This window comes from Mixophyes fleayi, chromosome 1 (assembly GCF_038048845.1).
Source record: "Mixophyes fleayi isolate aMixFle1 chromosome 1, aMixFle1.hap1, whole genome shotgun sequence".
Lineage (NCBI taxonomy): Eukaryota > Metazoa > Chordata > Amphibia > Anura > Limnodynastidae > Mixophyes > Mixophyes fleayi.
In genome coordinates this window covers 248,645,855-248,662,940 of record NC_134402.1, presented here as the reverse complement: position 1 = coordinate 248,662,940, position 17,086 = coordinate 248,645,855, and the positions used below count along the sequence as shown (strand labels likewise).

Below are 17,086 nucleotides of genomic sequence, written 5' to 3'. Positions count from 1 at the left end.
TATATACTCATGGCTTAGGTGGAAGAGTCTATAAGGCAACGCACTGGCTGATCCTACTACTTGGCTGGGGCACCGAGCAACATTATTACTGTTCAATTTTACCACACAATTGGAGACCCATTCCAGCTTCTTAGTGCAATTGAAAAATGACCACTCAAAAAAAGTGGATAACTCATCTTCCAACATGCCAGACAACACAACTATGAGTTTAATTTTGATTGAATCATTATGAGTCTCCTCACAATTTTGGGGTGTACACAATGCAATATTGGGCAACATTACCCAAAAACGCAATTTGTACGGCCAGGTTAATTCATTTGTTTCTTCACTTACCTATTAAGAAAAAGAAGATACACAAGCAGTAATCACACACAACCTCACTAAACAAGAAGGATAAAAAACATTTCATAAAATAATTGGACCATCATATAAAAACACATTTTGTTTATATAAAAAACAAAACATACAGCTACACAGCACAGACCCGCAAAAAACATAAGCAACATTTCAGAATGATAAAATATTTAATAAGGTATATTTTTAGGGAATATACTGTGTATAAAATCTGAGATCACAATAGGAAGCTATTTCAGACCCTCTCCAAGCTATTACTGTCACCCAATGCTCTGCAGAATTGTATTACCACTGATACAAGGCTCTATTGAAGCATACAGTTATTAAACTAATATAGAAGTGACATGGTGTATAGAAAATGAAAAGAAAAAAAAATAATCACAAAGCTAGAGTATCTTGATTACCTCTAAAAGCAAAGGAAAAAAATAAAGGGCAAAAACACAGATCACATTACACTAATGCAGCAACAATGCATTCATATTGTTCTCATTAGTAATTAGTAGTCAACTTGCGAAAGGTACAAATTATGAAGCTCACGGTAATAAACTGTAAATAAGCTCTGCAAAAGGGAAAAAGGCAATAGGAAGGGGGGAAAAAAAACAAACAAAAAGACACCCAAAATAGAAACCGGTAGGAAAAAAAAAAAAAGTTACAAAACAAAAATCTGTTGCTCTTTAATCTAACATCTCTTTGTGTCTAAGTGCTGTCAGTGTACAATGAGCCCATCGGTCCTGAAAGAAGTCTACAAGCCTTAGCTCTGCAACACACTGTGGACCCTCTTGGCACAGAAGCAGAAAATATTAATGGACTAGACACAACTTAATATTCCGGAGGCAGTGTGTTGTTTAAAATCAGATGACCAAGCACTTTATTTGTTTCTCTTTGTCCCCATGTATTCTTCTCAATCCTGAGGTAGTTAAACAAAAACAAGCAGGATTTAGGTGTAATGGGCTGTATGCTGTAAGGGTTCCTTCCAAATCCGTTGCGTTTGAAGGCAAACTACCTTGGATACGGAGACAAGAACTGAAATCATGGCAACATGGGGAAAGGAGGTGTGTGATTTGTACGGAGTTCCATGGTGCCTGTTGGTCCACTATCCTTGTTGTGATTTGACAAGTCTGTTTATTTATAAAAAGTCAAAAAAGAGCTGCTCTGGGAGCACAACAAATCATCGTCCTTTGCTGTAACCAGGAAAAAACTGCTCAAGCAGTGTTTGCAAGACCTTATTAGGAACCATAGTGTAAGTCTTTCCAAGGTCATAGCGACAGGCCGGACAGGTGTAGACTTCGGCTCGGAAGGAACGTTGCAAGCAGCTCTATAGTAATATTAACAGGTAAAAACAAGTGTTACATTTCTTATTCTTTTCATGTTATTTTAATTAAGTATTTCATTTGAAATGATTATAAATGACTAAAGAGTAAAAGAAAGAGAAAAAAAAAAAAAAGTAATTTTTAAAATTCTTAAATAATAATTTCTGGCTTTACATGTAGAAGGAGCAATAGGGACTCACTTTGCACACATTGTGGAAGCATGCCGTCGTCACTGGTTGATAAACTAACTCCTGGCAGCAGACACACATGAATGTTTGTTCAACCTTCTTCAGAAAATTCTACAAAACCAAAAATATATATATTTTTTTTAAAAAAACCATCAGAATAATAAAACACAGCCACAAGTAATTCAAATATCTAAAATTTGTGATATCTTAAACGCCACAGGACAGAAGCAGTACAATACTTTACAGTGACATGCTTTTTAATAATATACAGAGAAAAAAAACACATTAACATATTCCATGTACTGCACAATAAGGCAGACTAGCTGAACGTACATGATTCCAATATAAGACATTACATTGTGCCAGGCAGGGGTGTTGTGTGTTGCGAGTACCAGGTATCACAAAGTTTGTGGAAGGAGGCCACTTTGTTGTTATGGAGGCTGGGCATTCTGTACGGTTAATCATCTCCTGGCATGTGGGGGCTACTCTCTTTCCAGTTGCGGGCTATATGAAACTTAGCCACACAGGAGATCTGTAGAATAAGCTTGTCCAGGGATTTGTCAAGATGGGGGATTTGGGCACAAGTTCCTAATCTTTAATTGTACAATTTGGCTGTCAGTGACATCCCAGGTCCAACAATAGCTGGCAGCACACAGAGGAACCTGTGGCTACAATTAAGAGACTCAAAAATTTAAGAAAATAAAGTCACATCAGAATTATAGAAGCCTTTACCCACTGTAACTATTGCAACTGGTTAAATAGGGAAAAAGCATTTAAACTCACATCAGATTATTTTTATTAACCAAAACTACCTCGTTCAATAGAACTGACCATCATAAAGCAGTGGTTTTCAAAAAATATGTTCATGCCGAGACACATCTATGTATTAACCCGGCGGTTCCCAAACTGTGCGCCGCGGCTCCCAGGGGTGCCGCGGCGCTGACACTGGGGTGCCGCGGGCCAGACATAAAAAAAACAAAAACACAGAAATTTACCAATCCGTCGGGCGCCGGGACCCAGCAGCCTCCTCTCTCCCACAGCTGTCACTGAATATCGACGTCAGTAACAAGCTGCAGGAGAGGGGAGGCTGCTGGGTCCCGGCGCCCGACGGATTGGTAAGTTTCTGTGTTTTTTTTTTTTTTATGGCTGGCGCCTGGCGCGGGGCAGAGTGAGAGGGATCGTGGCAGAGGATGGTGACAGAGGATGGTGACAGCGGGACAGAGGAGAGGCACAGAGGATGGTGAGAGGGGCACAGAGGATGGTGAGAGGGGGACAGAGGAGGAGAGCAGAGGATGGTGATAGCGGGGCAGAGGAGGAGAGCAGAGGATGGTAACAGCGGGACAGAGGTTGGTGACAGCGGGACAGAGGAGGAGAGCAGAGGATGGTGACAGTGGGACAGTGGTTGGTGACAGAGGATGGTGACAGCGGGACAGAGGAGGAGAGCAGAGGATGGTGACAGCGGGACAGAGGAGGAGAGCAGAGGATGGTGACAGTGGGACAGAGGAGGAGAGCAGAGGATGGTGACAGTGAGACAGTGGTTGGTGACAGAGGTTGGTGACAGCGGGACAGAGGAGGAGAGCAGAGGTTGGTGACAGCGGGACAGAGGAGGAGAGCAGAGGATGGTGACAGTGAGACAGTGGTTGGTGACAGAGGTTGGTGACAGCGGGACAGAGGAGGAGAGCAGAGGATGGTGACAGTGGGACAGTGGTTGGTGGCAGAGGAGGAGAGCAGAGGATGGTGACAGCGGGACAGAGGAGGAGAGCAGAGGATGGTGACAGTGGGACAGAGGAGGGGGACAGGATGGTGACAGCGGGACAGAGGAGGGGGACAGAGGAGGAGAGCAGAGGATGGTGACAGCGGGGCAGAGGAGGGGGACAGAGAGCAGAGGAGGGTGACAGCAGGGCAGAGGAGGGGGACAGAGAGCAGATGAGGGGGACAGAGGGGCAGAGGATGGGGACAGAGAGCAGAGGATGGGGACAGAGAGCAGAGGATGGGGACAGAGAGCAGAGGATGGGGACAGAGAGCAGAGGATGGGGACAGCGGGGCAGAGAAGGGGGACAGAGAGCAGAGGAGGGGCACAGCGGGGCAGATGAGGGGGACACAGCGTGAGAGAGGCAGTGGAGGGGGACACAGCGTGAGAGGGCAGAGGAGGGGGACACAGCGTGGGAGAGGGCAGTGTGTCTGGATGCAGAGGGGGCAGTGTGTCTGGATGCAGAGGGGGCAGTGTGTCTGGATGCAGAGGGGGCATTTTTGCATACAACTAAATAAGTATTTCTGTCCTGACCTAAATACTTATTACAATTTTTTGACCCAACTACTTCTAAAACAGGACTGCTCAATAATTATTTTGGAGGGGTGCCTTGAAAAAATTTGGAGACTCTAAGGGTGCCGCGAACTGCAAAAGTTTGGGAACCACTGGATTAACCTATTCTTAATTTATGTTTTGTGACATACCTTGGTAATATATGGAGAGAAAAAACCTAAATTTAAGAACATATAAATGAAAACAGGTAAAATCTTAACTATTACATTTAATTACGTAGAAAATATATTTCCCATATCCTCAACTAAATTTTTCTTTTTAATCACATCCATCTTAGCAATGAGACAGACACACGCATCCTAGAATGCTGCTTGTTGGGAATTGCTGATATACATGTTTATTTAGATGACCACTTTCTCTGACCAATTGTTAGGCACAAATTTCCATAGAAGTTTAATGCCCGCCAGGCAGGCACATTAATAAGGCTAAGTAAACACTAGAGGTTTTTCAGCCAACTATCGGGTCAAACACCCAATAAACGACCTTTTGGCCCGATATCGCATTAGTGTGTATACTTGCACGATGAACAACAGTCGTTCCAAAGTACCGATAGTCGTTTCATTTGATGGCTCGTCCGGTTTAAAAATCTCATTCCAACTACCTTCCAATCCTGCAGTGTGTATGCACTCGCACAACTGTCTGCCCAGAAAGAGTAGGAACCTGTCACCGAGTCTGTGTTATTAAATGTAGAGAGTGCTGTAGGTGAATTAATTTGTCCGTTTGTTCTGAGACTGAAGGTTTTGTTTCAGAGTCACAGGAGCCAACAAAATTCATAATGACATTGTGAAAAAGTAAAAGTTTATTTTGTGGGTTATAATCAGTGTAACAGGAATGACCGACTACACTGCTCTTGCACCAGATGAAGAGCACAGATCTGAAGGTATATCGGGTATAGTGTGTTCACATTAACCAGAAGACTAATTGGAACTTCAGTTGTTTGCAAAACTTTCAACCAATTTGTTATCACTAATGATTTTACAGTGCGTACCGAGCCTAAGACACCCCACTAAAATGAAAAGAAACATGGCAGTTTCTACAGCAGCTTTGTGGAATGTAAGTATATACATTTAACACAAACAATAACAGCAATGACAAGTTCTCTACTTACAGGACCTTCCTTGATGGAAGAGAGAACCTCATCCCACAGTTTCTGGTTCATAGAGTCCTCACTAATAAGCCAATGCTGCTGTTGTGTGAGCTGAAACGCTTCTCCTCGTGCTTCTTCTGATAGCTTCATGGATTTGGGTGGCAACACCTCTTTTGCATCATCTAAAAGAATACACAAGAAGGAGGCTTAAAGATAAAGCCCCACACAAATCATATACATTTTTGGGGTATATATATGACAGTGGTGCTAGTAAGTTTGTGTACACTTGTCAATTTCTGCATAAATGTGACTAATGAATATATATATATATATATATATATATATATATATATATATATATATATATATATCTCTGTCTATCTATCTATCTCAAGGGGGACAGGCTGCTAGTGTGCACACACAAGCCGCCTGCAAAATACAAGGAAGCCGTTAGCACAAAAAATCCCCACTACGATAATGCGCATGGATACTCCCCCCCCCCCCCCCCCCCAAAACAATGAGTGTAGTAATAGTGTAGCATAGTTCCTATAAAACTGTTGTAAATACCATATGCAGTTGGATATCTCCATAGCAAATCATTGCACTTACAAAATGTCTGTTAATTCTAAAAGCCCTGAACACAAAAATGTTTCTGCGCTGCATAGTAAAAATAGAGAAGGAGTAAATAGTATTATTTAAATGATTGCACCTTCTTCAGTGGGTCTTTTCGGATTTCCATTGCTTTGGGTGCTGCAATATTTCGAGCTGTTACAGGTGGCATGGCTATGTTGCTCCGGGGGACTCTGCTTGCTCTGACTTCCAGCACTGCTACGGAGATTCTGATTGACAGGATAGGCTGGACTGCTAGGCTCGGATTTTACAGGCTGCTTTTTAACCTTGTCCTTTTTCTCCTTGTTAGCCATGGCTTCTAAATATCCCTCTGGGAACTAGAGCAGATGTAAAATATTAAGCACCAAAATTTGACTGTAATAAATTGTAGGCTAATCAAAGATATTGAACTATAATGTAATACTAAAATGGAGTGGCTCTTACAGGCCAGATTTTAGTGAGCAGTAATGACAATCACTACGTAAGAGATGTTGAATGTTACATCTGTGACAGCTACATCGGAAATGCATTAATTGTGGCTTAGGTCTCACCTGCAAAGTCAGTCCAAGCTTCTTTGAGCGTTCTATGCCCTCTGCTGTCCAAGGAGCAGGCTCCACATCATCTCTCCGCAAGAGGTATCGCCACACAAGAAACCCACACTTGCCTATTTCAGGCCAATATTTCACCACCTAAGTTACAAAAGATCAAGCAGTATTCATTGTGTTTCCCAACTTTGGGGCACTATGGGCACAACTGAAAATAAAAATATAAAATAAAATTTAAGCAACATTGAATTTTTCTTTACAACTTGAGATCAGAACATGACCCTATATACCTGCTACATCAATGGTGGCAAGATCAGAATCTGCAAAACCTACATGAGGGTATTTAAAAATTCATACACAACAACAAACTTTATTTCTGATTAATTCAATGGTGACCGATTCAATTATGTTTAAGCAAGAAACATCCCCTGTGTTACTTGAATAGACCTTGTAAATGCCATCGTATCTGTTGCCATCTTCAGGGGCATATTTGCTGATCCTACGTCCCTTTGAGCTACGAACCACCCGGACGGGCTTTCCAGCTCTCCAATTCTTAGACTCAGCCCCATCTTTGTCATTCAGGGCTGCATCGCAGTTTAGGGCCAGGGCCCTAGAAGGATATACAAGATGACAGCATATTAAATCTTGTGAATTGCATTGCATTCTAAACGGCCTAATCCAATGTGTTAACCTATTAAGCATTTACAGAGCCTGTCCTGTCATCAGTTAAGCATACATGTATGTAAAAACAAACACAGAGCATATCAGACTAGACTCATTTCTATTTTATCAAGTAGGAAGCAAACTTTTCTACCTGTTTCTTTTGAGATGTGACTATCTTGATATCCCAATGTCTACTGTAATGTTATTTTTACATGTATTACACTAGGGTGATCATATCTATTGTAATAGGTTTCAGGGCAGTGATGCCTGTGGCTCATCACTTTTTAATTACACATGCGCAGCGATCTGCATGTTTCATATGAGAAGGGCTCAAATTTAATGAATCCTGAGCCCTGCTCAGCAAAGTACAAATGTATTGATGGGAAAAACTGAAACAGCATAAGTGTAATATTCCTTTTGTGACAAAAAAACACAATTACAGGTGTAGACATTTTGTGGTTCAGAAACAATTTTATAAAAATTTTTTTTTTTTTTTTAAATGTTTTTTTAAATACATGTTTCTCCGAGTAGCCCAAATCCCAGATTTTATATCAAAGCATCTTCTGTGATCATCCAGATTCTAGTTTCAGTTTTATCAAATAGGAGGCGCTACTGATATTGTGATATTTGTAAATAAAATTAAAAAATTAAAATTAAACAGGTGCAGCAAATATTTTGTCCGTGGCTATTGATTTCAAATTTGTTATGACCCTAAAAACTGTATTAAGGGTAAAGATGAGAAAAATATCAATTATCCAAAGTATTATTATGTGCAATACATACTAAACAAAACCCCCCCCCACAAAAAACAAAGACAAAACAATGTATGATTTGACTACAATCATGCTTATTGTTCAGTTCCATGCCAGAAAACATTTGCATTCATAAAAATAATTATTGTTTATTATTATTATTAAGAATGGCTTTGGGCAAATTATTTTGCTGGTGCAATGAACGCATAGTAATTTAGTTTTTTAATTAAGGCAAAAATATCAAAGCAACTGAACATTAGGATTTATTTTATTAAGAAACTTTTCGTAATCTTGGTTATATTTGGAGTTTAGTTGTGATACTAAATACCCACTGTAATTAATGTTATGTGGAAAGAGACTGAATTTCAGGTTAAATATTCAGAGACAGTGGCAATAGAGCATTAAGCAGTAATCTAAATAAAAATACTAAAGTACCACTGTTATTCTTAGCAATTCTAGCTGGCATGCAAGAGGATAGTATGCCTTTATTCTGTATTATGCAATGCTTTTTTGTTGGCAGTCACTATTTAGGCTGCACTGCTTGTTTTGTTGATGTATAAAAATTGTCTTATACATAAAAAAAAACACTTGATTAAAAAAAAAAAAAATAAGTAAATAAAATACTTAGGTACACATAATATGAACCGAACTTGTATGAAAATAATGAATCATTTGTGCTTAATTATAATATTACATAAAAAATGCTTGCAGCAAGTTTGAATGAAATAGTCAGTAGGAAAAGGTTGGTGAAGACTGGGCCCAGAGAGACAGGCTCTTCCCTCTTGTGAGGCCCCTCAAGGCTGCAGCTACCAACGGATGATCACAGCAATGGTTAATAAAAAACAGTAAAACAACAATGAGAAAAATGGCTCACCTATATATTTCATGTTTAAAATGTGTCATCATACTTACATTTCCACAGACATTCTTTATTAGTAAAATGCACTAAATAAAAGAATGTGGTAAATATTAAAATGAAAGAGAAAACAGTGTCCGCCTTTCACCAAATATCACACCAGATGGAAAGACCATATTGTAACAATAACCAAGTGCGTATTTGCCTATGGGGAACTCCTATCAAATGCTGAAAGCAAACACACATATCCACGTTTGAGGGATGTATGTGACCAGTGAAGTAGTGACTCCTACCACCAGGATCAAAATCTTAAAATAGGCCGCATTTATTTATACACAAGCCATTGTCCCATTATTTAATACAGTAGTCTATGAAAGAGGTTACTCTTTTTAATAGTTACAATATAGATATGTTTTCCTCTAATGTAAGTGTTATTTAATAAATGCACACAAACGTTATGCACCCGGTGACATCTATAATTCAACTTGAATTATGTGACGTATAGATCACATTTTTCTTCCAGATAAACAAATAAAGGTGATCACAGTGACAACAAAGTAAATCTACAAAAATAACTCCCCTTCATACCCAAACAGGATCATACTAGATTATAAAAAACTAAATGAGCAACTAGTGATGAAAAACAAACCATTACTTTCTTCTTCTTGGCTGCAAGCTCCTTGATTACAGTATTTGAAGTATATAGTAATGTTGCATAAAATGATTTGTATCCATAATACTGAAATACACAAAGGGTATTTAAATATTTCCTTCCTCTGCTTAATTTTGGTCATGTGGTATTCTTGTGTTCATATTAAAAATAGCAGCAGGAAAGTGTTACCCCTATTAATTAGAAAGGTCACGTATATTTTAATTTTTACTGTTCAATATATACAATAATAATTATAGAGTTGTTTTCAACACAGCTAGAATAAGGTTTCTTGAAATATGTTTTACAACAAAGGCACAGCTAGCTGTGTCAAATGTTCTGCTGATCTTTCATTCTAATTATACATGAATATATTAAATACAGTTGTATTTGAGAATGTAGATCCACAGTATAGCAGTGACGATAATAACATGCTATAGCAATAAAAATCTGTTTTTACATATTAATAATCTATACCCAAAATATTTATTTCACCAAACAAAAAAAAACCCCAATGATTTGGTAGAAACTCACTCTGCTTGTGTCTGCAGATGCCAGTGGTCTACACAGTTGAGCCATGCTGACATCTGGTATCTACAGGACTCTACTATGAAACTGCATACTGTGCTCCCTAGAGCATTATGGGACTATAGGAAACAACAATGGAAACTTTCTCCCAAGTTGTGAGGTTCAAGCACGGGAACCTTCTTCTTCTGCCAGTTGTGGACAAAGGGGGTGTCAATATGGAAATAATCATTGTGGGTGATGTTGCTCTTTTAACATCATAAAAGTTTAAAATTGTTCTTAGTCGAATGTAAAAATAAAATAGGGAGTTATGCCTCAAAGGATGTTAAGAGTCATGTGGAGACACTTAATACAGGGCACATAATTATAATGTGTGATCAAAAATCAAAACTTGTGTAAATAATAGCAAATAAATTAAAAGCATTAAAGGTTCCCCAATGGTGTATCATGTATGCTGAATAAGCCAATAGCCGCATTTTGAGAGTGGAATCGCTATGCTGTGAGAGGTGAACAACGTTAAGTTAAAGTTACTTTGAGTGAGTGGATCCTCTCTTTTGAACACTGCAGTTTCCTGGTCATAAAGTCATGGTGTGCACCGGCCCTATTGCTTGTTGAAATAGACATACATTAGAGCATCAATTTTCTACCACGTACCATAAAGATTTAACACGCACATGGCATCTGATCAGTATGCTTTTTAGTGGCAGTGGTCTTATTTACCTTGATGCTCCATTGTTTGTCCACTAAACGTGGGCATCTTGTATTTGCACAGAAAGCACTTACCTGTTCATATGAGTCAATGTCTGATCAAATGAGTGTTCTCCAATTCTCTTGTTGCCAGAAAGATCTCGACCACCGCTTCCTGTGTATGTGAACTCGTCCCCTCGGTCCTGAGAAATGCAAATCTAGTTTTTATTTTGATCAGAAATGTTTTGTAAAAGTAGGTTATTAGTTATCTGGAGCTTTATACTAAAACACAACTGTGAAACACATACCACTTCATCTTCAAATCCTCCAGCTAATACAAGAGAGTATGATCCATCATTGCTGCGCCCATGAATCCCACCAACATGAGGACGATGGACACCTGCTTCACTGACCTTGAAAAACAAATAAAACACTGCTGAAAAAAATCCAAAGCAGAGGCTCTCAAGTATGGACATCCACCTCTGCTAACAATCCCATTATAGGGACTGAAAAATATCAATTGTTTATTGTAATACCTCAAAATATACATTTAAAAAACCCCAAAAACAAACAAACTTTATTTATTGAACAATAAGCATTTTCAAACATAAAACAAAAATTGTTTATAAAAGTGGTGAGTGGGGGGGTAAGGGTATAATTCACTGTAACACTAAGTTTAATCAAACAGTAGAATCTATACATAACTCTGATATATAAAACTACCTCAACTATAACAAAGACTCATATCCTGGTTCCCTTGAGAACCCAGAGGTATCAAGAAATATGATCAGTAAATAGTTTTTGTATCTGTAACTCAGGACGTAATTGGATCCCCAGCAGAAGGTGGCATCTTCGTCTGTCCCAAAAGTGTCCAGGGACCCATACGGCATCAAATTTGGGTTGTTTGTTGTGTAGATCGTAAGTATGTTGTCCATGTCAGATTGAGAGCTTAAATAACAGGGTTGCTCTGCATGGAGTTAATGATTGAATGTACTTTGTCCTAAAAGGGACCAATTTCAGATGTGAAAAAAAATGTGCCTCTGTGACGACGCTAACAGGTCAGGGTAGAGTTTATAAACATTGGAGATAATTTCTCAGCAGTATAGTACCATCTATACTATATTTTATATGCGGTTTCTTTAATCCGAGCTGCTATTGAGTTAGTGGCTATAACCTCTCACATTCTTCACAACAGGATTCATTCGAAGGTGGCCCAGGTCTGTTTTCACTCCCTTTTAGGACGACACAGACGGGAGAATTCAATTAGCCGCGGTACTCGTGAAGGTAAAGCGGGCCGCTTTACCGATGGTGCGGTAATTTTAACGCAGATTTCTGCTTGCGGCTCCTCGAGCTGCGAGCCAAAATCAGCGTTGAAATTACCGTACAAACAGTAATAATGCTCACTATTACCATAGTAACGGTAATAGTGCGCGGGCTGCATTACTTTCACGAGTAACTCGGCCAATTGACTTTCCCTCTAAGAGTCAAGAGTAACCTTGATAAGTATGTGATAGATTAGGACAGGGGTGTCCAACCTTTTAGCTTCCCTGGGCCACATTGGAAGACGACGAGTTGGTTTGGGCCGCACATAAGATACAATAACGATAGCTGATCATCCAAAAAACCATAGAAAACATAGTTAACATATATATTTGAGAAAAAAGTGAGAGATAGATATATATATAACTTTTTCTTCAAATCCCCCTATACTTACCTTTCAATCACCCTGTTCAAAAAATCCTCTAGTTATTATACTATAATCACTTTTTGTATTGTTTCGATGCAATATCAATAAAGTGCATTTAAGCCAGGCATTGTATATCAGGGTGCCCTGACCAGGCCTGCGGTACCTGACATATACATCACTGACCCCAAATTGTGACCTGTTTTGCTAATTACACCACTATGTTAGTTAAGGGATAACAACTTATAATGGGCCAAAGAGAATATATAATGCCCCATTAGTATTACAAGTAGAAGTATGTAGCAGGGAGATAAGGTCCATGATGCTCCAGCACGAGGTGACTTTTATTCACTGGTCAGCGTCCCTTGAAATAATAAAAAAAAATCCCCCTTAACTTACCTTTTAATCGGCTTGTTCTCCTGTCCTCTTCTCTTCTCCAATTCTGTGCTGCCGATTGTTCTTCTCGCGCAGGTGACTCCTCTGTGCTGCGCTCCGCAATGGATGTTGGGCGTGATGACATCACGCCCGACATTCACTGCGAGCACCGCACGGCGGAGGAGACAAGGGAGGGAGCCGGAGTACCAGCTGACGTGACCGCGTGACTGCAAGGTAGGTATTTTCTTTTCTTTGCAGGATTTTTTTTTCTATTAACAGTGTTGCCCCCTTGCCACAACCAAAACTCCTTCTGGGCCACATTTACAGGCGGCCGGTGCTAGGGTCCTCTGCGCCCTAGGCACAATTTCAAAATCCGCCCCCAGGCACAATTTCAAAATCCGCCCCCGCCCCTCTCCCCCAAGCACAATTTCAAAATCCGCCCCCCGCCTCCGGCACAATTTCAAAATCCACCAGCCCCCCCCCCCCCGGCACAATTTCAAAATCCCCCCGTCTCTCTCCTTACCTTAAACTTGGCTCCATAGAGCTGCTCCTCTCTGCCGGGTCCCGTCCCTCACTGACACGGTCAGGGCCTTATGATGTCACGCCCGACAGTCAGTGAGTGGAGGGGAGGAGACGGAGGGACGGTGCGCCCCATCAGCTGTTGGAGGGGAGGGCAGCGGTGGTGATCCATAGCCCCTCCCCGTGGATCTATCTGAAGCTGTGCGGCGGCTGTGGAAGGTATGCTCAGCGGTCGCCGCACAGTTTTGAAGTACAATAGTAAATACATTTTACTTCTGTGGCGCCCACCAGAGCCCGACGCCCTAGACAACTGCCTAACGTTGCCTAATGGGAGCGCCGGGCCTGTCTGTTCTCTACCTCACCGTTTGTAGTGCAGAAGAGTGGCATCACACCGCAGAAGTTTGTTTTCCAAAGTCTACTGAAATGCATTCTCAGTTTAGTTGCTGGACCCAGGGAGTTCAACTGTTATTGCCATAGTTGCCAACCTTTAAAGGCTGGCCTCCGGGAGTCTCGGAGTAAAGGTGGCCGCGAGGGGGCGGGGCTCCATGAATCGCTGCATTTTTGCCCCGCCCCCAGTGACATAATGACGCAATCTCGTCATTTTAACACGGGGGGGGAAATGATGCGATTCCCAGAGGGTTCAAATCTGGCCACTTCACTAGGAAGTGGGAAGATTTGGGAGAGTTGCCAGCTCTACCTGGAATTCAGGAGTCTCCCGGGCATTCTTGGAGAGTTGGCAAGTATTATTATTATTATTAATTTTTATTTATAGGGCGCCACAAAGTATCCGTAGCGCCGTACAAGGACAAACAATGGCACAGTACAAGGTGAAACAGCACAGTACAAGTAACAGTAAGCACTATAACTCTGGGGGCTCAGGCACAGCATGAAAGAGAGGGAGGGAGGGGAAAAGTGAGAACAGGCAGGTAACTATGGCCCAAGAGGGTGGGCACGGATGACAGGTTGAGAGTCACTGAGGGGAGCGGAGAGAAGCGAGAGGAGACAGAGGGCAGAGGGACTGAGAGGAGGTGAGCTGAGTAGCTGGAGAGCGCAGTTAAAAGTGATGGAAACAGAAGGTAGGAGAGCCCTGCTCAAAGGAGCGAACAATCTAAAGGGAGGGGAAGACAGACAGACACATGGATGAGACAGAGAGATGGGAGGAAGGGGGAGAAGGGAAGAAGGGATGAGAAAGAGAGGTAGCCGACCGGTGGGAGTTTAGGCATGAGACTGGAAGGCTTTAAGGAAAAGGTGGGTTTTTAATGTTCGTTTAATAAGTATGGTTATTGCTGATGCCATCTCTGTTCCATCTTCAGTTATATCTTTGATCTTCTTGGTGCCACCAGCTGCTGCCACAACTTTTCCGAACATGGGGTACAAGTGTCCTGGCTCTGTGTCCTGCTATCACGATGCCAAGTAAGTCTACTGGGCACATTGCTACTTCGACTTGGGGGTGTTAAATATGATTTTTTGTTAAGGCCTCGTAAGGCCTTTGTTCAGTCAGTCTAACTCGCAAAGATATATTATTTGCTAAAAAAATGTTATTCATTTCTCTGCTGAAATGCAGTTTTGCAAAATGTAAGCCCACGGCCTTGAGGTTAAACTGACAGAGAGAACTCCTGTAAGAATGTAGCAAGATTTGTGAACAATAGGTAGTTTCATTTTCAGCTTGTAGTGTGGGAGCTGTGCCCATGACTTTGGATATGGCAGACAGGAGATAAACCTCCAGCCCCCCTTGGGATAAGAATAATTGACACATCTGCCCTGAGAAGGGGGAGAACGTTAAACACCTCAAGAATACATGAGAAAGTTAATCCGCAGTGCATCCCATAGACTACTGTATGCTTATGACGTAGGATTCATATATTCAGTAGGCATAGAGACCTGTATCTTGATATCAATAAACAGAGAATATTCATTGTACACAGAACTTGGTCTGTGTCTATTCTCTCCAGCCGATTGAAGCACTTCCAGATATACTTGACACCACAGGCAAAATTGGATCAGATTTTAGATCTAACAGGGGATAACCACAAAAGTGCCCATGCAGCAAAAAAAGGTGTAAGGCTTCTTCAGAACCAGAACAGGAAGCAGAAACATGACTAGATGAATTAGAACATTCATCTAGTCATGTTTCTGCCTTCCTGTCTCGTTTTAGTCTTAGTGTACTGCACCCAGGGCCGGATTTACCGCTAGGCAACCTAGGCACCTGCCTAGGGCCTAGCGGCTCTGGGGGGGCACAGCTGGGGGGGACAGGAGTAATTTTAAAAAAAATGAAAAAAATAAATAAAAAAATTCGGCCCCTCCCCCGACTCGCGGCAGCCCCCCCCCCGCCCCCCGCGACTCGTGCGGGGGGGGGGGGGGGGGGGGTGCCGCGAATCGGAGGAGGGGGGGGTCGGGTGCCGCGAATCGGGTCCCGGCAGCCTCTTCTCCTCTCAGTGATAGAGAGAGGGGGAGAGGCTGCCGGGACCCGACGAGCGATCACGTGACTCTTTCTCTTTTTTTTTTTTTACATCTGGACTGACGGAGGAGGAGCAGCGCGCAATAGAAAGGTAAGTAAAACAAGGGACATAAGTGGTGATGGTGAAGGGGCACAGAGGTGGTGAAGGGCACAGAGATGGTGATTGGCACAGAAGTAGTGATGGTGATTGGCACAGAGGTGGTGATGGTGATTGGCACAGAGGTGGTGATGGTGATGGGCACAGAAGTGGTGATGGTGATTGGCACAGAAGTGGTGATGGTGATTGGCACAGAAGTGGTGATGGTGATTGGCACAGAAGTGGTGATGGTGATTGGCACAGAGGTGGTGATGGTGAAGGGCACAGAGATGGTGATTGGCACAGAAGTGGTGATGGTGAAGGGGCACAGAAGTGGTGATGGTGAAGGGGCACAGAATTGGTGATGGTGATTGGCACAGAGGTGGTGATGGTGATTGGCACAGAGGTGGTGATGGTGAAGGGCACAGAGGTGGTGATGGTGAAGGGCACAGAGGTGGTGATGGTGAAGGGCACAGAGGTGGTGATGGTGAAGAGGCACAGAGGTGGTGATGGTGAAGAGGCACAGAGGTGGTGATGGTGAAGGGCACAGAGGTGGTGATGGTGAAGAGGCACAGAGGTGGTGATGGTGAAGAGGCACAGAGGTGGTGATGGTGATGGGCACATGTGATATTGTGAAGGGGCAAAAGTGACAATGAAGGGGCACAGTGTGATGATAGAGGGACAAAAGTGACAAGAGCACATACTTGGATTTATGCGTATTATTTTTGCAAACAACTTAAGTAAGTATTTCTGCCCTGACTTCAATATTTATTATGTTGTTTTGACCCAACTACTTAAAAAAACGGGACTGCTTGGTAATTATTTAGGGGTGCCTTTTTCTGCAGCAGGGTGGCCTTGCTCTTTTCACATGTTAGGCACGCCCCCAAAGATGCAAGCCACGCCCTCACCTCCTTTGGCGGCACATGCTTTCATATCTACTTAACTATAGGGGTATATGGTAGGCATGCGGCGGCACATGCTTTCACTTCTACGTAACTATAGGGGTATATGGTAGGCTGCAAAAATATAGTGCTATGGATTGTTGCAGGGAGGGGCCCCAAAAACAGTATCCTGCCTAGGGCCCTATGAGGTCTAAATCCGGCTCTGACTGCACCACTGCTAGCTGAGCAGAAATGTCAACTGCCAGTGTCTGCTTTAATATTGATGGCTGATAACCGACAGTTATAATTATTATTCCACTACATTATGCACCAGTTGATCCCCAGACCTCTTAGATTGAAAGCTTAATTGGGCAGGGTCATCTTTACCTTTTGTTTCTTGTTATTATGTAATATGTTTGTATTAGGATTCCCTCAATGTACAAACACTGCGCAACATGTTAGCAATTTATAAAAAATAATAATAATTACAAGTGGCAAAAACTGGTGAATGCCAGCCTTTCTTACAAACTGATAAGGCCAGCAAT

The 17,086-nt window shown here is 41.9% G+C and overlaps 1 protein-coding gene across 1 annotated transcript in view; it reads right to left on the bottom strand.

Annotated features, from left to right (window-relative positions):
- Window positions 1-429: 429 nt before the first annotated feature.
- UHRF2 (ubiquitin like with PHD and ring finger domains 2) overlaps window positions 430-17,086 on the bottom strand; it is an 84,734-nt gene continuing 68,077 nt past the window's right edge. Inside the window, exons 9-16 of the mRNA XM_075209322.1 lie at window positions 10,857-10,961; window positions 10,645-10,751; window positions 6,864-7,026; window positions 6,423-6,560; window positions 5,972-6,209; window positions 5,284-5,444; window positions 1,865-1,963; window positions 430-1,669 (exon numbers count right to left, since the gene is read on the bottom strand). Of these exons, the coding sequence (XP_075065423.1) occupies window positions 1,523-1,669; window positions 1,865-1,963; window positions 5,284-5,444; window positions 5,972-6,209; window positions 6,423-6,560; window positions 6,864-7,026; window positions 10,645-10,751; window positions 10,857-10,961 (1,158 nt within the window). The 3' untranslated portion in view covers window positions 430-1,522. The remainder of the gene's footprint in view (window positions 1,670-1,864; window positions 1,964-5,283; window positions 5,445-5,971; window positions 6,210-6,422; window positions 6,561-6,863; window positions 7,027-10,644; window positions 10,752-10,856; window positions 10,962-17,086) is intronic.